The 23,360-nt window shown below is 38.6% G+C and overlaps 1 protein-coding gene across 5 annotated transcripts in view; it reads right to left on the bottom strand.

The window, feature by feature from the left end:
- Nucleotides 1-23,360, bottom strand: part of ALMS1 (ALMS1 centrosome and basal body associated protein) — a 216,879-nt gene that overhangs the window by 57,421 nt on the left and 136,098 nt on the right. For all 5 annotated transcript variants that reach the window (XM_053890824.1, XM_053890826.1, XM_053890825.1 and 2 more), the window contains 3 exons: nt 19,102-19,272; nt 16,391-16,528; nt 12,854-13,024 (listed from right to left, as the gene is read on the bottom strand). In XM_053890824.1, coding sequence (XP_053746799.1) covers nt 12,854-13,024; nt 16,391-16,528; nt 19,102-19,272 — 480 coding nt within the window. The remainder of the gene's footprint in view (nt 1-12,853; nt 13,025-16,390; nt 16,529-19,101; nt 19,273-23,360) is intronic.

Here is a 23,360-nt window from a genome sequence, read left to right as displayed (position 1 = left end):
AAAACCTGAAACAGGAAGTAACAGATAATTTGAACAGACCCCTAATCAGTAAAGAAGTCAAATTAGTAATCAAAAATCTCCCAAAAAACAAGAGCCCAGGGCCAGACGGCTTTCCAGGGGAATTCTACCAAACATTTAAAGAAGAGTTAACACCTATTCTCTTGAAGCTGTTCCAAAAAACAGAAATGGAAGGAACACTTCCAAACTCTATGAAGCCAGCATTACCTTGATTCCAAAACCAGACAGAGACCCCACTAAAAAGGAGAACTATAGACCAATTTCCCTGATGAACATGGATGCAAAAATCCTCAACAAGATATTAGCCAACTGGATCCAACACTACATTAAAAAAATCATTCACCACGACCAAGTGGGATTTATACCTGGGATGCAAGCCTGGCTCAATACCTGCAAAACAATTAACGTGATGCATCACATCAATAAAAGAAAGGATAAGAACCTTATGATGCTCTCAATAGATACAAAGAAAGCATTTGACAAAATACAGCATCCTTTCTTGATAAAAACCCTCAAGAAATTAGGGATAGGAGGATCATACCTCGAGATCACAAAAGCCAGATATGAACGACCCAACACTAATATCATCCTCAATGGGGAAAAACTGAGAGCTTTCCCCCTAAGGTCAGGAACTAGACACAGATGTCCACTCTCGCCACTGTCATTCAACACAGTATTGGAAGTCTTTGCCTCTGCAATCAGACAACACAACGAAATAAAAGGCAACCAAATCAGCCAGGAGGAGGTCAAACTTTCACTCTCAGCAGATGACATGATACTCTATGTGGAAAACCCAAAAGATTCCATCAAAAAACTGCTAGAACTGATTCATGAATTCAGCAAAGTTGCAGGATATAAAATCAATGCACAGAAATAGTTGCATTCCTATTCACCAACAATGAAGCAACAGAAAGAGAAATCAAGGAATCAATCCCATTTACAATTGCACCCAAAACCGTAAAATACCTAGGAATAAATCAAACCAAAGATACACTGAAAACTATAGAAAGCTTATGAAAAAAGTTGAAGAAGACACAAAAAAAATGGAAAAAGATTCCATGCTTCTGGATAGGAAGAACAAATATTGTTAAAACGTCAATACTACCGAAAGCAATCTACATATTCAATGCAATCCCTAACAAAATAACACCAGCATTCTTCACAGAGCTAGAACAAACAATTCTAAAATTTGTATGGAACCAGAAAAGACCGCAAATAGCCAAAGCAATCTTGGAAAAGAAAACCAAAGCTGGAGGTATCACAATCGTGGACTTTAAGCTGTATTATAAAGCTGTAATCATCAAGACAGTACGGTACTGGCACAAGAACAGATACTCAGATCAATGGAACGGAATAGAGAACCCAGAAATGGACCCACAAACGTATGGCCAACTAATCTTTGACAAAGCAGGAAAGAATATCCAGTGGAATAACGACAGTCTCTTCAGCAGGTAGTGCTGGGAAAACTGGACAGCAACATGCAAAAGAATGAACCTGGACCACTTTCTTACACCATACACAAAAATAAACTCAGAATGGATGAAAGACCTAAATGTGAGACAGGAAGCCACCAAAATCCTCGAGGAGAAAGCAGGCAAAAACCTCTTTGACCTTGGCCACAGCAACTTCTTACTCAACACGTCTCCGGAGGCAAGGGAAACAAAAGCAAAAATGAAATATTGGGACCTCATCAAAACAAAATCTTCTGCACAGCGAAGGAAACAATCAGCACAACTAAAAGACAACTGACAGAATGGGAGAAGATAGTTGTAAATGACATATCCAATAAAGGTTAGAATCCAAAATCTATAAAGAACTTTTCAAACTCAACACCCCCCAAAAAACAAATAATCCAGTGAAGAAATGGGCAAAAGACATGAATAGACACATCTCCAAAGAAGACATCCATATGGCCAACCAACACATGAAAAAATGCTCAACATCACTCATTATCAGGGAAATACAAATCAAAACCACAATGAGACACCACCTCACCCCTGTCAGAATGGCTAACATTAACAACTCAGGCAACAAAAGGTGTTGGTGAGGATGCAGAGAAAGAGGATCTCTTTTGCACTGCTGGTGGGAATGCAAACTACTGCAGCCACTCTGGAAAACAGCATGGAGGTTCCTCACAAAATTAAAAATAGAACTACCCTACAACCCAGCAATTGCACTACTAGGTATTTATGCAAGGGATACAGGTGTGCTGTTTCGAAGGGGCACATGCACCCCAATGTTTATAGCAGCAATATCAACAATAGGCGAAGTATGGAAAGAGACCAAATGTTCCACCAATGAATGAATGGATAAAGATGATATGGTATATATATACAAAGGAGTATTACTTGGCAATCAAAAAGAATGAAATGTTGCCATTTGCAACTACGTGAGTGGCACTAGAGAGTATTATGCTAAGCGAAATTAGTCAGAGAAAGACAAATATCATATGACTTCACTCATATGAGAACTTTAAGATACAAAACAACTGAACATAAGGGAGGGGAAGCAAAAATAACATAAAAACAGGGAGGGGAACAAAACATAAAAGACTCTTAAATATGGAGAAAAACAGAGGGTTACTGGAGGGGTTGTGGGAGGGGGAATAGGCTAAATGGGTGAGGGACATTAAGGAATCTACTTCTGAAGTCGTTGTTGCACTACATGCTAAGTAACTTGGATGCAGATTAAAAAAAAATAATAATAATTAAAAAAAATTAGTTATTTTTAGTTCCCAAAATGACCACAGATTCAATACAATCCATACCAGAATCCTAGCTGATTTCTTTATAGAAATAGCCAAGCTGATTCCAAAATTCATATGGAACTAAAACAGCCAACACAATTCTGAAAAGACAAAGTTGGAGGACTCAAACTTCCCAATTTCAAAACTTAACTACAAAGCTATAGTTATCACCACAGTGTGGCACTGACACAGGGAGAGACATAAAGATCAATGGAAAAGAATTGAGAGCCCAGAAAAAAATCCAGGCATCTATGGTCAACTGATTTTGGATAAGGGTGCCAAGCCCACTTAATGAAGAAAGAAGAAGTCATTTTAACAAATGGTGGTGGGACAACTGTAGAGCCACATGGAAAAGAATGAAGTTGGACCCTTATCTCACACCATATACAAAAATTAACTCAAAATGGATCAAAGACATAAAAGTAAAACTAAAACTATAAAACCTTTAGAAGAAAACATAAGGATAAATCTTCATGACCTTGGATTTGGCAAAGGATGGTTAGGTATGACACCAAGAATGTGAGCAACAAAAGACAAAAGAGATAGACTTCATCAAAATTAAAAACTTTTCCACTTTAAGGGATATCATCAAGTGAAAAGACAACCCACAAAATGGGAGAACATGTTTGCAAGTCAAAATTTTGATAGAAAAAAATGTGTCTAAAACACATAAACAAATCTTAGAACTCAATAAAAAGAGAAATAACCCAAATAAAAACCACACCAAGTTCTGAATAAATATTTCTCCAAATAAGATGTACAACTGGTCAATGAGCACACAAAAAGATGTTCAACATCCTTAGTCAAGAGGGAAATGCAAATCAAAAGCAAAATGAGAAACCAGTTTATACCGACTAGAATGGGTACAATCAAAAAGTGAGATAAGAAGTGTTGTTGAGAAACTGGAATCCTCATACACTGCTAGTGGGAATGTAAAGTAATGCAGCAATGTTGGCATATACTCTGAGAGTTCCTTAAATGATTAAATATAAAGTTATCACATGACCCAGTAATTCTACTCCTAGGTATATACTCAAGAGAAATGAAAACATATATCCATACAGAAACTTGTACATAAATATTTGTATAGAAGCATTATTCATAACAGCCAAAGAGTAGAAACAACCCAAATGTCCATCAATGGGTAAGTGGATAAACAAAATGTGGAAGACTGAGGGAAGATGGCGGCGTAGGAGGATGCTGGGCTCACCGCGTCTTGTTGATCACTTAGATTCCACCTACACCTGCCTAAATAACCCAGAAAACCGCCAAAAGACTAGCAGAACGGATTCTCCGGAGCCAAGCGCAGACGAGAGGCCCACAGAAGAGGGTAGGAAGGGCTGAGAGACGGTGCGCGTAACATGGACTGGTGGGCGGGAGGGAGCCGGGGTGGAGGGGCAGCTCCTTGCCCAAGCAGAGACCCCTAGTCTGGCTTGCAAAAGCGGAGGGGCCGGACGGAGTGTGTTCTGACAGCAAGCGCGACTTAACATCTGGAAGGTTATAAGTTAATAGCTCTGCTTAGAGAGCGGGAAGGCTGGAGGACAACAAGAGGGAGAGTTGTTGAGCCCCGGACGACAGAGCTCAGCTTGGCGGGGAAGAAAAGGCTCTCGCCAGCGCCATCTCCCTCACCCATGCCCCAGCCAAAATCCCAAAGGGAACCAGTTCCTGCCAGGGAACTTGCTTGCACCGCGCAAACACCCAACGCTGTGCTTCTGCGGATCCATCCCTCCGGCGGGGGGTCTGACTCCCTCCCGGTGCTGGAGGGCCCCTCCTGAAGCGGATCACCGAAGGGTAAGCGAGCTGAGCCTACCCCTCCCGCCCCTGTGCATCTTGCCGATCCACTCCAGCTAATACGCCAGATCCCCAGCACCACAAGCCTGGCAGTGTGCAAGTAGCCCAGACGGGCCACGCCACCCCACAGTGAATCCCGCCCCTAGAAGAGGGAAGAGAAGGCATATACCCGTCTGACTGTGGCCCCAGCGGTGGGCTGGGGGCAGACATCAAGTCTGACTGCAGCCCTGCCCACCAATGCGAGTTATTCAAGACAGCACAGGGGAAGTGCCCTGCAGTTCTGCACCACTCCAGGGACTATCCAAAATGACGAAACGGAAGAATTCCCCTCAAAAGAATCTCCAGGAAATAACAGCTAATGAACTGATCAAAAAGGATTTAAACAATATAACAGAAAGTGAATTTAGAATAATAGTCATAAAATTAATCACAGGGCTTGAAAACAGTATAGAGGACAGCAGAGAATCTATTGCTACAGAGATCAAGGGACTAAGGAACAGTCAGGAGGAGCTAAAAAATGCTATAAACAAGCTGCAAAATAAAATGGAAACAACCACGGCTCGGACTGAAGAGGCAGAGAAGAGAATAGGTGAACTAGAAGATAAAATTATGGAAAAAGAGGAAGCTGAGAAAAAGAGACATAAAAAAATCCAGGAGTATGAGGGGAATATTAGAGAACTAAGTGATGCACTAAAGAGAAATAATCTATGCATAATTGGTATTCCAGAGGAGGAAGAGAGAGGGAAAGGTGCTGAAGGTGTACCTGAAGAAATAATAGCTGAGAACTTCCCTGATCTGGGGAAGGAAAAAGGCATTGAAATCCAAGAGGCACAGAGAACTCCCTTCAGACGTAACTTGAATCGATCTGCACAACATATCATAGTGAAACTGGCAAAACACAAGGAGAAAGAGAAAATTCTGACAGCAGTTAGAGATAAACGTGCTCTAACATATAAAGGGAGACCTATAAGACTCGTGACCGATCTCTCTTCTGAAACTTGGCAGGCCAAAAAGGAATGGCAGGAAATCTTCAATGTGATGAACAAAAAAAATATGCAGCCGAGAATCCTTTATCCAGCAAGTCTGTCATTTAGAATAGAAGGAGAGATAAAGGTCTTCCCAAACAAACAAAAACTGAAGGAATTCATCACCACTAAACCAGCCCTACAAGAGATCCTAAGGGGATCCTGTGAGACAAAGTACCAGAGACATCGCTCCAAGCATGAAACCTACAGACATCACAACAACTCTAAACCCGTATCTTTCTATAATAACACTGAACATTAATGGACTAAATGCACCAACCAAAAGACATAGGGTATCAGAATGGATAAAAAAACAAGACCCATCTATTTGCTGTCTACAAGAGACTCATTTTAGACCTGAGGACACCTTCAGATTGAAAGTGAGGGGATGGAGACCTATTTATCATGCTACTGGAAGTCAAAAGAAAGCTGGAGTAGCCATACTTATATCAGACAAACTAGACTTCAAATTAAAGGTTGTAACAAGAAATGAAGAAGGGCATTATATAATAATTACAGGGTCTATCCATCAGGAAGAGCTAACAATTATAAATGTCTATGCACGAATACGGGAGCCCCCAAATATATAAAACAATTACTCACAAACATAAGCAACCTTATTGATAAGAATGTGGTAACTGCAGGGGACTTTAACACTCCACTTACAGAAATGGATAGATCATCTAGACACATGGTCAGTAAAGAAACAAGGGCCCTGAATGATACATTGGATTAGATGGACTTGACAGATATATTTACAACTCTGCATCACAAAGCAACAGAATATACTTTCTTTTCAAGTGCACATGGAACCTTCTCCAAGATAGATCACATACTGGGTCACAAAACAGCCCTTCATAAGTATACAAGAATTGAGATCATACCATGCATACTTTCAGACCACAATGCTATGAAGCTTGAAATCAACCACAGGAAAAAGTCTGGAAAACCTCCAAAAGCATGGAGGTTAAAGAACACCCTACTAAAGAATGAGTGGGTCAACCAGGCAATTAGAGAAGAAATTAAAAAATATATGGAAACAAATGAAAATGAAAATACTACCATCCAAAGGCTTTGGGATGCAGAGAAGGCAGTCCTGAGAGGAAAATACATTGCAATCCAGGCCTATCTCAAGAAACAAGAAAAATCCCCAATACAAAATCTAACAGCACACCTAAAGGAAATAGAAGCAGAACAGCAAAGACAGCCTAAACCCAGAAGAAGAAGAGAAATAATAAAGATCAGAGCAGAAATAAACAATACAGAATCTAAAAAAATTGTAGAGCAGATCAACGAAACCAAGAGTTGGTTTTTGAAAAAATAAACAAAATTGATAAACCTCTAGCCAGGCTTCTCAAAAAGAAAAGGGAGATGACCCAAATAGATAAAATCATGAATGAAAATGGAATTATTACAACCAGTCCCTCAGAGATACAAGCAATTATCAGGGAATACTATGAAAAATTATATGCCAACAAACTGGACAACCTGGAAGAAATGGAGAAATTCCTAAACACCCACACACTTCCAAAACTCAAACAGCAAGAAATAGAAAGCTTGAACAGACCCATAACCAGTGAAGAAATTGAATCAGTTATCAAAACTCTCCCAACAAACAAGAGTCCAGGACCAGACGGCTTCCCAGGGGAGTTCTACCAGACGTTTAAAGCAGAGATAATACCTATCCTTCTCAAGCTATTCCAAAAAATAGAAAGGGAAGGAAAACTTCCAGACTCATTCTATGAAGCCAGTGTTACTTTGATTCCTAAACCAGACAGAGACCCAGTAAAAAAAGAGAACTACAGGCCAGTATCCCTGATGAGTATGGATGCAAAATTCTCAATAAGATACTAGCAAATCGAATTCAACAGCATATAAAAAGAATTATTCACCATGATCAAATGGGATTCATTCCTGGGATGCAGGGCTGGTTCAACATTCGCAAATCAATCAACGTGATACATCACATTAATAAAAGAAAAGATAAGAACCATACGATCCTGTCAATCGATGCAGAAAACGCATTTGACAAAATTCAGCAACTTTTCTTAATAAAAACCCTCGAGAAAGTCGGGATAGAAGGAACATACTTAAACATCATAAAAGCCATTTATGAAAAGCCCACAGCTAACATCATCCTCAATGGGGAAAAACTGAGAGCTTTTTCCCTGAGATCAGGAACACGACAGGGATGTCCACTCTCACCATTGTTGTTTAACATAGTGTTGGAAGTGCTAGCATTAGCAATCCAGACAACAAAAGGAAATCAAAGGTATCAAAATTGGCAAAGATGAAGTTAAGCTTTCACTTTTTGCAGATGACGTGATCTTATACATGCAAAACCCGATAGACTCCATCAAAAGTCTGCTAGAACTGATACATGAATTTAGCAAAGTTGCAGCATACAAAATTAATGTACAGAAATCAGTTGTACTCTTATACACTAACCATGAAGCAACAGAAAGACAAATAAAGAAACTGATCCCATTCACAATTGCACCAAGAAGCATAAAATACCTACGCATAAATTTAACCAAAGATGTAAAAGATCTGTATGCTGAAAACTATAGAAAGCTTATGAAGGAAATTGAAGAAGATATAAAGAAATGGAAAAACATTCCATGATCATGGACTGGAAGAATAAATATTGTCAAAATGTCAATACTACCCAAAGCTATCTACACATTCAATTGAATCCCAATCAAAATTGCACCAGCATTCTTCTCGAAGCTAGAACAAGCAATCCTAAAATTCATATGGAACCACAAAAGGCCCTGAATAGCCAAAGTAATTTTGAAGAAGACCAAAGCAGGATGCATCACAACCCCTGACTTTAGCCTCTCCTACAAAGCTGTACTCATCAAGACAGCATGGTATTGGCACAAAAACAGACACATAGACCAATGGAATAGAATGGAAACCCCAGAACTAGACCCACAAAAGTATGGCAAACTAATCTTTGACAAAGCAGGAAAGAATATCCAATGGAAAAGAGACAGTCTCTTTAACAAATGGTGCTGGGAGAACTGGACAGCAACATGCAGAAGATTGAAACTAGACCACTTTCTCACACCATTCACAAAAATAAATTCAAAATGGATAAAGGACCTGAATGTGAGACAGGAAACCATTAAAACCCTAGAGGAGAAAGCAGGAAAAGACCTCTCTGACCTCAGCCGTAGCACTCTCTTACTTGACACATCCCCAAAGGCAAGGGAATTAAAAGTAAAAATGAACTACTGGGACCTTATGAAGATAAAAAGCTTCTGCACAGCAAAGGAAACAACCAACAAAACTAAAAGGCAACCAATGGAATGGGAAAATATATTTGCAAATGACATATCGGACAAAGGGCTAGTATCCAAAATCTATAAAGAGTTCACCAAACTCCACACCCGAAAAACAAATAACCCAGTGAGGAAATGGGCAGAAAACATGAATAGACACTTCTCTAAAGAAGACATCCAGATGGCCAACAGGCACATGAAAAGATGCTCAACGTCGCTCCTCATCAGTGAAATACAAATCAAAACCACACTCAGATATCACCTCACTACAGTCAGAGTGGCCAAAATAAACAAATCAGGAGACTATAGATGCTGGAGAGGATGCGGAGAAATGGGAACCCTCTTGCACTGTTGGTGGGAACGCAAATTAGTGCAGCCGCTCTGGAAAACAGTGTGGAGGTTCCTCAAAAAATTAAAAATAGACCTCCCCTATGACCCAGCAGTAGCACTGCTAGGAATTTACCCAAGAGATACAGGAATACTGATGCATAGGGGCACTTGTACCCCAATGTTTATAGCAGCTCTCTCAACAACAGCCAAATTATGAAAAGAGCCTAAATGTCCATCAACTGATGAATGGATAAAGAAATTGTGGTTTATATACACAATGGAGTACTACGTGGCAATGAGAAAGAATGAAATATGGCCCTTTGTAGCAACGTGGATGGAACTGGAGAGTGTTATGCTAAGTGAAATAAGCCATACAGAGAAAGACAGATACCATACGGTTTCACTCTTATGTGGATCCTGAGAAACTTAACAGAAACCCATGGGGGAGGGGAAGGAAAAAGAAAAAAAGGTTAGAGTGGGAGAGAGCCAAAGCATAAGAGACTCTTAAAAACTGAGAACAGACTGAGGGTTGATGGCGGGTGGGAGGGAGGAGAGGGTGGGTGATGGGTATTGAGGAGGGCACCTTTTGGAATGAGCACTGGGTGTTGTATGGAAACCAATTTGACAATAAATTTCATATATTGAAAACAAAAAGTGGCATATACATACAATGGAATATTATTCAGCCACTAAAATGGATAAATTTTTGATACATTTTATTACTTATATGAACCTAAAAACACCAGCTAAGCTTTACATGATTCCATAATAATTAATTATTGTATTAAGGTCCAGAATAGAAAAATCTACGGAGACAAAGTAGATCAGTGGTAGGTGATGAGGAGGTAGAGGGGATGATAGCTAAGAGTATAGGATTTGTTCCTGAGGTGATGAAAACACTCTAAAATCAACTGTGTTGATGGCTGCACATTCCTAAGAATAGGGTAAAAACCACTGAACTGCATACTTTAAATGGGTGACCCGTACCGTATGTGCATTATATGTCAATAAAGCTTTTTATAAATGTTCTATGGGCAATTGAAAAGTTTTAAAGTTTTTTTAAGGCATAGAAACATTTCTACATATCTATGATCAACCTCATTATTTGCATTATTCCAGGATGTATTTTCAACTATACTTTTTATAAATAATTTCATTTCTATGATCTCTCATGAGCCAAGGATGTATATTCAACTTCTCTACTGCTATTCTGTATTGTCCATTTCTCCTTAAAGGTTCTCTAGAGTTTTCTGCTAGTGTATGGTCTGTTCTGCATTCCTCCCATCGCCAAGCAAAATTCCTTTTCCCCAGTTAAGCATCTTTTTCTCATGTTACATATATTTTTATGCTAATTCATGGTTAAAGAGTTATGTGTAATAGCCTCTTTGTGGATTGCAAATCAGTATAAAAATACTCCTCCTTAAGAGAGGGAGGGAGGCAAACCATAAGAGACTCTTAAATACAGAGAACAAACTGAGGGTTGATTGGGGGTGCAGGGGAGAGGGAAAATGGGTGATGGGTATTGAGGAGGGCACTTGGTGGAATGAGCACTGGGTGTTGTATGTAAGCGATGAATCATGGGAATCCACCCCCAAAACCAAGAACATACCGTATACACTCTATGTTAGCCAACTTGACAATAAATTATATCAAAAAAAATATTCCTCCTTAATTCCTGCAACAGTCTGGGTGTTGTCTATATTAATATCATGTCTCCGTATTTTTTTTAATATATATCTAGTTTTCCTTTATTTTCAACCATTCTGTGTCATTTTATTTTCAATGTGTATGCTATATAGCATGGAACTCAGCTTGTTTTTTAACCTAATTTGAGAAGTTTTTTTTTTAATAGATCAATTTATCCCATAAATGTTTATATTGTCTTATATATGTCTTCCATTATTGATTTTATGGTATTTTCTTTTGTTACAAACTTACTTTTTTCTTTTTTCCTCCCTTTATTTTCCTGTTACTCTTAGCATTTTTCTAAATAGTTTGGATGTTTTGTAGTTTGATTAACTCTTTTAGAAGTAACTTTTATAATTTTAAATACTGTAACTTATAAAGCTTATGAAAGAAAGTGAAGACACAAAGAAATGGAAAAACATTTGATGCTCATGGATTGGAAGAATACATATTGTTAAAATGTCGATACCACCCAAAGCAATCTACACATTCAATCCCTATCAAAATAACACCAGCATTCTTCAGAGCTTGAACAAACAATTCTAAAATTTGTATAGAACCAAAATAGACCCCAAATAGCCAAAGTAATGTTGAAAAAGAAAACCAAAGCTGGAAGCATCACAATTCTGGACTTTAGCCTATATTACGAAGCTGTAATCATCAAAAAATGACACAGAGATCAATGGAACAAAATAGAGAACCCAGAAATGGACCTACAAATGTATGGCCAACTAATTTTTGACAAAGCAGGAAAGAATATCCAATGGAAAAAATACAGTCTCTTTAGCAAATGGTTTGGGAAAACTAGACAGCAACGTGCAGAAGAATGAACCTGGACCACTTTCTTACACCATAGACAAAAATAACTCAAAATGGATAAAAGACCTAAGTGTAAGATAGGAAACCATCAAAACCCTACAGGAGAAAACAGAGAGCCTCACTGACCTAGGACGCAGCAACTTCTTACTTGACATGTCTCCCGAGGCAAGGCAAACAAAAGCAAACATGAACTACTGGGACCTCATCAAGATAAAAAGGTTCTGCACAGTGAAGGAAATAATCAGCAAAACTAAAAGGCAACCAACGAAATAGGAAATGATATTTGCAAATAAGATTTCGGATAAAAGTTAGCATCCAAAATCTATAAAGAACTTATGTTCTATATATTCTTTTATGTTAGAAATAGGGGGCCATGGGTAAAAAAAATAAGATAAAAAAGAGAGGAAGGCAAACCCTAAGAGACTCTTTAATACAGAGAACAAACTGAGGGTTGCTGGAGGGGATATGGGTGGCAGGCTGGGCTAAATGGGTGACGGACATTGAGGAGGGCACTTGTTGGGATGAGCACTAGGAGTTATATTTAAGTGAGGAGTCACTGGGTTCTACTCCTAAAACCAACACTGTATGTTAACTAACTTGAATTAAAAAAAAACAAAACAAACAAACAAACAAAAAAAAACAAAGAAAAAGAAATAGGGGAGCATGGGTAAACATAAATCTGATCCTGGCTCTTTTTTACTGTAATTTTTTAAAAGTTTGTATTGAGGCTCTTTCCGTCTTTATCACAGTCTTCTGGAATGCCTTCAGATTTTAGGTTTTCCCTATTTCAGTAATGAGACATGATCCTTGATTTCTAGTACTATCAGCCTTAAAGTATTTGTTTGTGATCCTGTTTCTAAGTTCACAACTTCTTTTCCCAATGGTAACAATTATCTTACAAATCAATATATACATCTAACACACATAGCACTGATGTGATTTTCATGAGAAAGCAAAAAAAAAAAAAAAAAAGAAAAGAAAAAAAGAAAAAGAAAAAAAAGAAAAGAAAAGGAAAAATGGATCTCTATTTAAATCATGAGGCAATATTATCAGAATAAAATGGAAACACACAGACACAGGCTCTGTCTCTCTCTCATTCTCTGTCACTCCTCCTCGTCCTCCCCGCAACTCCCCTGCCACAATCTCATTACCTGCAATATCTATCTGCAAGGATTCTTGATCTTCTGTCCAGGCTTCCTTAGGAACTGTCCTCTTACTATGGATCTCCTCATTCTGTTTAATGGCTTCAGTGTCTGCTGGACTTTCAATCTTTATGTTTTGTAGTCGAGCTGAGGGCTCTGCAGCAGCAGCACCACTAGAACCTAAGAGAGGTAAATTAACACAGTATCCAGACCTGGAAGTTGACAAAAAATATTTTTAAATGCCTCTCAAGCATCTAATATGTGAAAGGCACTGTTACTGATATTTTAGAAAAAAATAAAAAGACCATTTAGAAATGTGTTTAGAAACTCTTAATCCAAATTGGAGTTTAAAAATATACAAAAACAACTGTCATACAAAATAAGAGAATTATAGCATAAGAGAAAGACAGATAAAGAAATATATGTACTTAAAGGAAGAGAAACTACCTCTAGCTAGGAGGATCACGAAAGAACTCTAAAATAAAATACTGATTTGAGAATGTGTTAGAATACACATTGAGATAGAAAAAGAAAGGCATTTTAGGCAAAGGTAACTACATATAAAAACAATAAAGTCAGGAAAGCAACTGAACATCTAAGAAACAGAGCAAGTATATGGTTTATTTGAGCATAGAATTTATAAAGAAAAGAGGTGTCTGAAAAGTTGTTTGGTAGTTGATTATACTGTTCTGAAAGAGTGTGGTAAAAGGGTTTAGATTTTACTCTTAAGGACAATGAAAACTTTTTGATTATGAGATTAACGTGATCTATTTCTGGAACATTCATTTAGCAACAGCAAAAAGGGGGGTAAAATTTTGAAGTATTGCCCAGAACACAACATAACTTGTGAAAAAAAGCAATACACAAAAAAAGAAGTGGCTAATTATGCTCCAAAATGTTTCTATTTACAGTCGTGGCAGAGACTACCAGCTGTCCTCTGAAATCCATTTTCCTTTCCTCCAAAATAAATCTCTGACAACAGAGTGGCAAGACTCGGTGGATCTTGTGTCCTTCATATTCCTCCCAGTGAGTGCCTTCATGAGCACAAAATCCATCTGCAGCCATATACTGGTTTAGAATCCGAGGCAGAAGCAATTGCAGGCAACCAGTGTCCCTAGTCCTGTCCCTAGGTTACTAAAGAGCAGCCCTAGCCATCAGCCCTTGGAAACAATTCTGAAAAGGAACTGGCATCAAAACAGAAAAACAAAGAATCAGAAAAACAATGGGCTTTGGAAGATTTTGATTTGGCCGCCTGCTGGGTAAAAGAAACTTTCCCTAAATGTTTATTTGGGGAAAGAAAAAGCAAGTTTATCCTGGCTCTTGAAGTATTATTTAAAGCTCAACTGAAGAAGTAAGAGGTAAGCATCAGTTGAGAAGTACAAATCCAATCCCACCTTAGATATCCAAGTATTTTCAGACTATATGGTTACTCCCATGATGCCACCAGAATTTACCTAATTCTAGAATATGTACCCCTTGGACTTGTCTATGGAGAACCTCACGAACTGTCAGTCTGATGAGCAGAGGACTGCAACTCTTAGACCACAGTATTCGCAAATGCCCTGTCTTACCATAGTTTAAAGAGAGTTTTCATGGAGACATTAAGCCAGAGAACCTGCTCCTTAAACGAACTGAGAATTTAAGATTACGGTATATTACGGTATATGGCCTCATCCTCCAGAACCACCCACTGTGGCACCATGGACTACTTGCCCCCTGAGATGATTAAAGGCTGAATGCATGCTGAGAAGGTGAATCTCTGGAGCCTTGGGGTTCTTTGCTATAAATTTCTAGTTGGGAAGCCGCCTGCTGAGACAAACACATACCAAGAGATCTATAAAAAAACAACAACCCATGAGCTGAATTCACATTCCCTGACTTTGTACCACGGGGAGTCAGGGACTTCTTTTCTAGGCAGCTAAAGCATAACTCTAGCCAAAGCCTGATTCTCAAAAAAGTACCTGAACACTCCTGGATCACAGCAAATTCATCAAAACCATCTAGTAGCCAAAAAAAGCAAAGATTCAACTTTGAATCTTTCCATCTTAAGAACCTTACAGCGAAGAGTGCCTGAGTGGCTCAGCTGGTAGAACATGTGACTCTTGATTTCAGGTTTGTAAATTCAAGCCCCACACTGGGTGTAGAGATTACTTTAAAAAAAAAAAAAAGGAACCTCTCAGGGAGAGAAATCCCTATGATGCCAGGGCTGCTGTAGAATCTGTCAAGAACCAGCTACTGACATTCATCTTATTGCTGACTGCCTGCCTCCAATCTAGAGCATTACAGATTTTTTTTTTTTTTGCTGAGCAGGTAGTACTTTGGTCTCCTATTCAGAAAGTTTTACTTCAGTAAAGATGACACTCTGAAATGAAAGAAGCCACAAGACCTGTGCTAACTTCACTGGTTTCATAATATGGGGGCAAGGTTGAATTGCAGCTACCCCACAGCCTGTTTTGAGTAAGGCGTCCTTGTGGAAGATGAAGTCAGGGTCTGGCTATGGGAAAGTGACCGCTTTGTTCTTACGTGATCACTTAAAGAGCTGTGAATAACCTTCCAAGTACCTGAGAGGCTGTGTGTATCTTACTGGGTGGCCAAGTCTGGAAAAGCTTCAGAATGAACATGTGATTCTTTTTTTTAAATGTTAAAATGAAGATTTTTGTTTTTGTTTTTGTTTTTTAAAATAGAAACTTGGTTTAATTGGGCATACGGTTACCAGAATAAAGATTATATTTCCCAGCCACCCTGGCAACACAGCTTGATGTGAGCGTGTGACTAAGTCTGGCCAATAGAATGGAAGGGGAATGGTACGTGTAACTTTTCAGAAATATTTAAAAGAAGGAATATATGTTTTTCTTTTCGTTTCTTCCTTTCTGTTTTCTGTTGGCTGGAATATGGACCTGATGGCTACCATATGAGAATGGAGGCTAAAAGTGTTGAAACAACAGGAGAGACAGAGCTTTGTTCCTTGATACAGTGGAGTACCAGGTCATCCATGGATGTCTATATCTGGATGTTTACAAGAAAGAGAAAAAATTCCCTGTGTTCTTTTAAGCCAATGCTATTTTGTTTTTGTTTTCATCTCTCAGAGCCAAAATGAATCCTAACTTAAACACACTATTATAGGCATTTTTAATTAGCATAATCCCATTGAACTAAATTAACAGGATAGGTAGGTAGAAGTAAACAAGCTGAATTCCTAAAGAATAAAAGGTTTACGTACAACAATGGTATTAGAGAGTGAGCATCTCCTAGAACTAATTTTTTTTTTATCAGTGAAGTTTTTAAAAGTCCATTAAGTGAATTTCTGGCAATGAGATTAACTTGTGTACTATCTTTCCAAAGTTCTCCAGAAATATCTTAAAGAGCTTTAAAAAATGTTAATTTCACCAGTTAATCTATACCAGAAACTTGCAGCTAATATCCTATTTCACATATGAGCAACACAGAGGAAAGTTGAAGACAGCAAGGGAATAGAGAATACTTGGCTGTTTATACTCATTTTAGAAGGCTAGAAGAAAATAATATGCAGATAATCCAGTTAGTTACCTGCAGTGGCTGTCTCCAAGAATTCTTTCTCTTCAGGTTGGGCAGCCTTAGCCACTGCCTTTTTACTGTAGATCTCCTTTTTCTGGTTTTTGTCTGAAAGGCTCTCATCCCCACTGACAGAAACTTGAACTTCGGCATCTGGAATAATGACATCATGTGAAAAGACAACAGGACAAAGGAAAAGACAATAAACACAATAGACAAGTAACCCCCCATTCAAAAAAATAAGCCTCAAACAAAAACCCAAACCTCTTCATACATCAAGAAAAAAAGCATCTCCTAGGCCCCACCATATAAAAGCTATGACAATTATGGTGGGTTTACAATATGAATTGGAAAGTTTTCCATATTTTTCTGTATACGACGATGGTTTAAGTAAAATACCATTTTAAATTAAATCTGTTCTTTGCTGATTTGACACAACAGTTAAAAAAAAAGATCAGGTATTTTTTCAAAGTAGAAAAGTAAATTTGAACTCCACTTTTGAGTTCTTTGGTCTATTCCAAGTTTTTGTCACTTTGTTGAGGCAATTTTGATATTTCATATAATCCTAGAAAAGCATCTAGAAAAGCACCATTTAGATTTTATGTATAATACTCATATGATTTTTTAAGATCTCCTGAAATTATATCCTTTTAAAATTGTCTAATACTTTCTACTTTCTTTCTTGGTCATACTTGCTAGAGATTTATCTATCTTATTGGTCTTTTTTAATCAGCTCTTTTCTTTTTTATTATATGAGAAAACCCAAGTATAAAACAGTGTTACTAAATATATTAAAATCACCAATGCAACAACTAGGATAACAGTCATCATACAGTTAATAACGTTTATATATTTTTTAAACTATCTTATTTTTAAATGTTTATTTTTTAGAGAAAGAGAGAGGGAGGGAGGAGAGAGCAGAGAGAGAGAGAGAATCCCACCTGGGTGTTCTGCACTGTCAGTGTAGAGCCCCACATGGGGCTTGAACCCACAAACCATGAGATCATGACCTGAGCCAAAACCAAGAGTCAGATACTTAACCAACTAAGCTACCCAGGCGCCCCATTTTATTTTAGAGAGAGACAGTACGCATGAGTGGGCTCTGAAAGGGGCAGAGGGGGAGAGAGAGAGAGGGCGAGAGAGAGGGAGAGAGAATCTTAGGCCAGATCCATGTTCACTGCAGAGTCAAATGTGGGGCTCGATCCCATGACCCTGGGATCATGACCTGAGCCAAAATCAAGAGTTGGATGCTCAACCAAATGAACCAACCAGGTACTCCAAGGTTATATGTTTTTACAGTGGGCTGAAAAGAGATACATCTCTTATTGCTAAGTATGGATATTTTTCAACAACAACAAAAAAATCAGAAAAGCAGTGGACATTACTAAAGACATAACATAATGTGTCTCCCAAAGAGCTTAAGAAATATTACAGATATGATTTCCTGTTGTAAAGCCTTAGTGATACCATTCTCTGCCTTTTCAGCAGCAACCTTTACGCTGAATTTAGAGTTTATCCATCTCTGATGTTTCTGATGTTTTTACTATATTGCATGTATTATCCACAATACACGGGGCACCCTTGGTGGCTCAGTTGGTTAAGTGTCTGACTTCAGCTAAGGTCATGATCTAGTGGTTCAAGAGTTCGAGCCCCACATCGGGCTCTCTGCTGTCAGCGTGGAGCCTGCTTTGGATCGTCTGTCACCCTCTCTCTTCCTCTCTCCTGCTTGCTCGTGAGCACACAACGTGCATGTGCCCTCTCTCTCTCAAAAATAAACATTAAAACAAATAGGCAAACAAAAAAACAAAACATGCCCAAACTGGAACATAGAACTACCCTATGCTTAAAATCTGCCCTGGGATCAGTAGCACCTATTTGGCTAATAGCTATGCAAAGGAATAAAAAACTGTAAATGAACAAAGCAACACAGTTACACATGCAGAATTTTTAGTGGCCCCTGGAGTCTCCATTTAATAAATACTACCATGTATCAACTAAAGAAGTATAGTATCAAGGATGCAGAGGAAAAAAAAAATCAAGCAGGTCCCTAAATATTAAAAGCTTTTATAAAATAGTAAGGCCTTTATCTGGGGATAAAATTGAAAATTCAAATAGCCACAGTGACCAGACAGATAAGGTAGATGAATGAAGCAGACTGGCTCTGAGAAGTGTGGAGAATTAAAGCAAACAGCAGAATGTACATCTTCTCCGCAAGTAACAGCCATGACTCAGGGGCAGGTGATCATTGCCATGAAGGAATGCAAGCTGAGGGCAACCAGATATTCTGATTTTTCCAGGGAAGACCTAAATCTTATCTTTAAATGTCAGCAGCAAAATGAAAAGAATTTAAAATACCATGTGAGCCATATACTTCCAACCTATGAAAATATTAGTTTGTACCATCTGACAGATAAATTCATGAGGCAAATTTAATCAAGATTTTCTGGATTTCAGTTTGTAAAATATACCTGATTGGATATTTTTTTATTCCAAAAGTTGCAATCTATTTTATTTCCCACAGTGAAAATACAGCTTATAGTTTTAAGAAGCCTGTGAAGCATTTTGAAAGATTTCATAAATATTTTACCTTCTTATACACACCCAATAAAACAGCTAACAGAAAAGTTTGCATAACACCAGAAATAAGATGAAGACTGGAAAATATTCTCATTTTGGATGACCAGGAAAAAAAAAGGCCACAAAATATAAAAAGTGAATACAGTTACCTGCATTATCTTTCTGAGGGGGGTTTTTCCCCACTGGGAAGGATGGCTTAGCCACGGCCCTCTTACTGTAGATCCCCTCTTTATGTTTAGTGTCAGCAGGGATGGACAGGTCATCATCCCTGGTGCCTAGCACCTCAGCTGGGAAGTCTGGAGCGATGGCATCATTGGATCCTACAGCAAAGTGGGAAAGTAGTACAATTAACAAATATATAGACATGAAGTTGAACAGAGACAAAAAACTTACCTCTTAAACTGCTTCTATTAAAAAGACACAATAGGAGTGTTGCAGTGTGATCAGAAGGGGATGTCAGACATGTACAATAAATTGCAACAATATAAGGTGGAGAAGCAAATGACAGAAGATATATAGAGTATCAGTTCAGAAGAGAGACAATTTCCAGTCAGGAAGATTTTCAAAGAGAGGAGAATATTATAGACTGTAACCTGAAAAATAAGTAGGCTTTTTGAAATATGCAGAGGAAGGAAGAAAGACATTTTAGGCAGAGGTGAAACATGAGCAAAGACAAGAAGGCAGGAAAGCAAAGAGTATATAAGAACCACAGTCACTTTAGGGTCAGGCCAGATCATACAATTATAAAATATACATACAATATATTAAAGAAAATGGTGGGAAATATTAAAACATAATTGTTTGGGACAAAATTCAGCAGGGTATGGAATCCCAAGCTAAAGAGTACAAACTGTACTCTTTGTATATGAAATGCAACATCATTGTACATTTCTAATAAAGGGAAAATGTAATCAGCTATGTTTTAGGAAGATTAATCTGATGGTAATACAACATAGAAAACATTCAAAGGAAAATCTTGTGTGATAAATACAAGATTTGAAGGTAATTTTTATTTTTTTAAAATACATTTCAATATTCCCATGTCCACTGGTAAGAGAAGTTCATTGATGCCACAAAAAAGAGGTGACGAATATCTCTGGACATACGAGAGTTTTTAGCAACTAGAACAGGATCTTCTATAAAAATGTTTTTTCTTTCTAATCTGGGATTCTGCACTTCATGCATTTTCTGAGTACCTAAAATATATATGCCAGTAAGAGATGAGAAAGCAGTCTCATTAGTACGGTGCAAATATAAGTAAGTCATGAGGATTTTTTAAGGATAGATTGCAAGGACCCTACTAAGTCTTCTGGGTCATATGTACAGATTAAATTACGCTTTTCTCAACTTCTGTGGCATCACTTTCTCTTATTTGCTCCCCATGTCTCTTGCAAATCCTCAGTATCCCTACTACTACCAAATCTCTCAATGCTGGAGTTCCTCAAGGGGTCAGAACTCTTCTCTTCCTGAGTGAACTCATCAGCTACCAATGGATGGAATACTACCTATCTACATGCTGATGACCAACAAATATATTATCTCTGCTGGGACCTTTCTTCTGAGATTCAGATTCTAGCATTCAGGACATAGCTAGCCCTTACAGCATCTTTTGAAGAAATTAGAAAAAGGTGTCCCTTCCTTAATTAAAAAATTAAGATATTATATTTTATGGCATAATGTAACAATTGCACATGGGATCATTCTCCTCACAAATACTTCCAGATACCAGACAACATACATCACCAGCAGCAAGCACATGCATACTCTTCAGCAGCACCCTTGGTTCTCCAAGAAAGGTGACTGTGTCAGGTTCACCACAGTCAGGTAGTCCCGGAAAGCAGTGGGTAGATGAGCAAGACAATCAACTCAGTGGAGCTGAGAGCAGTTGAAAGACAGTGTAGCCTGATGCATGTGTATATGCCAACAAGCGTATGTGCACTTGTATTTTCTGGCATCCACGCACAGCTGCAGGGTGTGTAAGTATAGATTTTTGTCTGGGGCAGGAAGAGAGTTAACACTGCTCCAGAACTCAAACCTTCAGGCCCACCTGTGTATTTTCATAAAAAATACTGTATGTCTGTCTATATGATGTGAACAGTGCCACCTTCTACACGGCACCCTTACAAACAACCTTAAATGTGTAAACCAACTCAACAGTCACTACTCAGCAGTCTAACTACTGCTGTCCTTGCTTCCACTTCTAGAGTTGGCTCCCTGTCTTCTGACCCATGAAGTGATAAATTTTATCTAGCAGCCAAATAAATCTTACAAATGTAAATGAAACCACAGTTGTCTACCAGAATAAAATTCAAATGTTTTAATATGGTTTACAAGACCCTGCATGATCTTGGACTTACCTATCTAACCATATCTAGTCACTATTCTGCTCAAACCACACTAAATTCTCATCTGTCAAATGCATCCAACTCTCTCCTCTTTCAGGAGTTTTTCCCAGACTGCTCCCTCTGGGCAGAACACTGTCATTCCCCACTCTCTGCCCACTTAACCTGCCTTTACCCTCTAAATCTTGTCTCTCAAGTTTTTTCCTTGGAAAGGCTTTCAGGAGCTCCTAAAACTCTGTTCCAATTATTCTCTTCCAATTCTACTTTATTTTCTTAACACTTATTATTTGTAATTATGTACTTATTTGTGGTCTATTTATTTACTAACTATAACAACATTCCACACACTCCACAATCTTACGGAGCATGTTCATTCTGCACACTACTGTAAATGTAGCACCTAGTATAGTATCTCGCAGGAACACGGTAAGAGCTTTAATAATTTTTGGTTGAATAAAAAAAATGAATGTGAAATGAAAGCTTTTTGTCACCTTAAGAAAAAAAAACAAAAAACCAACTTTGGTTATACATGCTTTGGAATGAACACATACTGGGACTGCAATGTACATAGTTTCTTATCTATTTTTTTCACTCAATTCGAGATAAATTTTAAATGGAATTTAGAGTTTAAAGTTAGCATATAAGATGAAAAACCATACAGGGTGGAAATCACTCTGGAGGGTTCCTTAAGGCACTATGTTGAAACTGACATTCTGTCTGTTCAGTGAATCCACCAGAGTGCACTTTTCCCTCCTGGCTTGCAACAAATCACTGTGCCTGCTTCTGAGCACCTGATGAAGTAAGTATCTGGCCACATTGTTCCCATCTTCCATTTCAAATTCCATCATGATAATACGTTAAGTGTAGACCATGCACAAGTTCCTGGTGTTAAGTCCTACAGACTGAAAAAACTTAAGAAGTTAAAAGTTAAGCCCCTCTGGTTTTATCTTTTTTTAAAAAAATTTTTAATGTTTATTTTTGAGAGAGAGAGAGAGCACGTGAGGAGGGAAGGGGCAGAGAGAGGTGGGGGGGGGGGGGGGTGGGGACACACAATCTGAAGTAGGCTCCAGGCTTTAAGCTGTCAGCACAGAGCCTGACACGGGGCTCAAACTCACGAACTGTGAAATCATGACCTGAGCCGAGGTAGGATGCTTAACTAACTGAGCCACCCAGGCGTCGCTAGCCCCTCTGGTTTTCAAAGCCAAATATTATGGGGATTTATCTTCCCAGAGCAGGTCCCCTGTGCCAGGGGTGCCTGGTGTGGAATCTGTTCTTTTCCCTTCTCTGTGCTTGTGGTGTCCCTTCCTCTCATGGTCAGTCTTGTAGATCAGTTTGGTCCCTGATTCTCTCTGCTCTTCCTGCCATTTTTCTTGTGACCTCTTCACTACAATTAGCTGTGGAGCATCTGCTCTGCCAGTCTTTGGGTCGTTTTCTGGGTTATTTACACTGATGTAAATGTTATCGAGGTGTATCTGTGAGATGAGGTGAGTAGGATCCTCCTACTCTGCCATCTTCCCTGGCAACTCCCTACCCCTCCCTTTTAAAAAATTGAGATATAGGGGTGTCTGGGTGGCTCAGTCGATTAAGCACCCAACTCTCGATTCTGGATCAGGTCATGATCTCATGGTTAGTGAGATCAAGCCTTGTGCATGGTTTGTGAGATCAAGCTACAATACAGAGCCTGACAGTGCAGAACCTGCTTGGGATTCCTGCTCTGCCTCTCTGCCCCTCCAGCTCATGTGCTCTCTTTTTCTCAAAATAAACAAACATTTAAAGAATAAATTAAAAATAGGGGTGCCTGGGTGGTTCAGTTGGTTGAGTGTCCAACTTTGGCTCAGGTCATGAAGCCTGACAGCTCAGAGCCTGGATCCTGCTTCAGATTCTGTATCTCCCTCTCTCTCTGCCCATCTCCACTGGCTTGCTTGCTCGCTCTCTCAAAATAAACATTAAAAATAAATAATAAAAAAAATTGATGATACAATTCAAATAACATAAAATCCACAAAGTTAACAAGTGTACAAACGAGTAATTTTTAGTGTATTTACAACCACCACTGCTATCTAATT

This window comes from Panthera pardus, unplaced genomic scaffold (genome assembly GCF_024362965.1).
Source record: "Panthera pardus isolate Hobbes unplaced genomic scaffold, ASM2436296v1 HiC_scaffold_25, whole genome shotgun sequence".
Lineage (NCBI taxonomy): Eukaryota > Metazoa > Chordata > Mammalia > Carnivora > Felidae > Panthera > Panthera pardus.
Note: the sequence above shows the minus strand (reverse complement) of the source record. Positions and strands in the feature narration are given on the sequence as shown.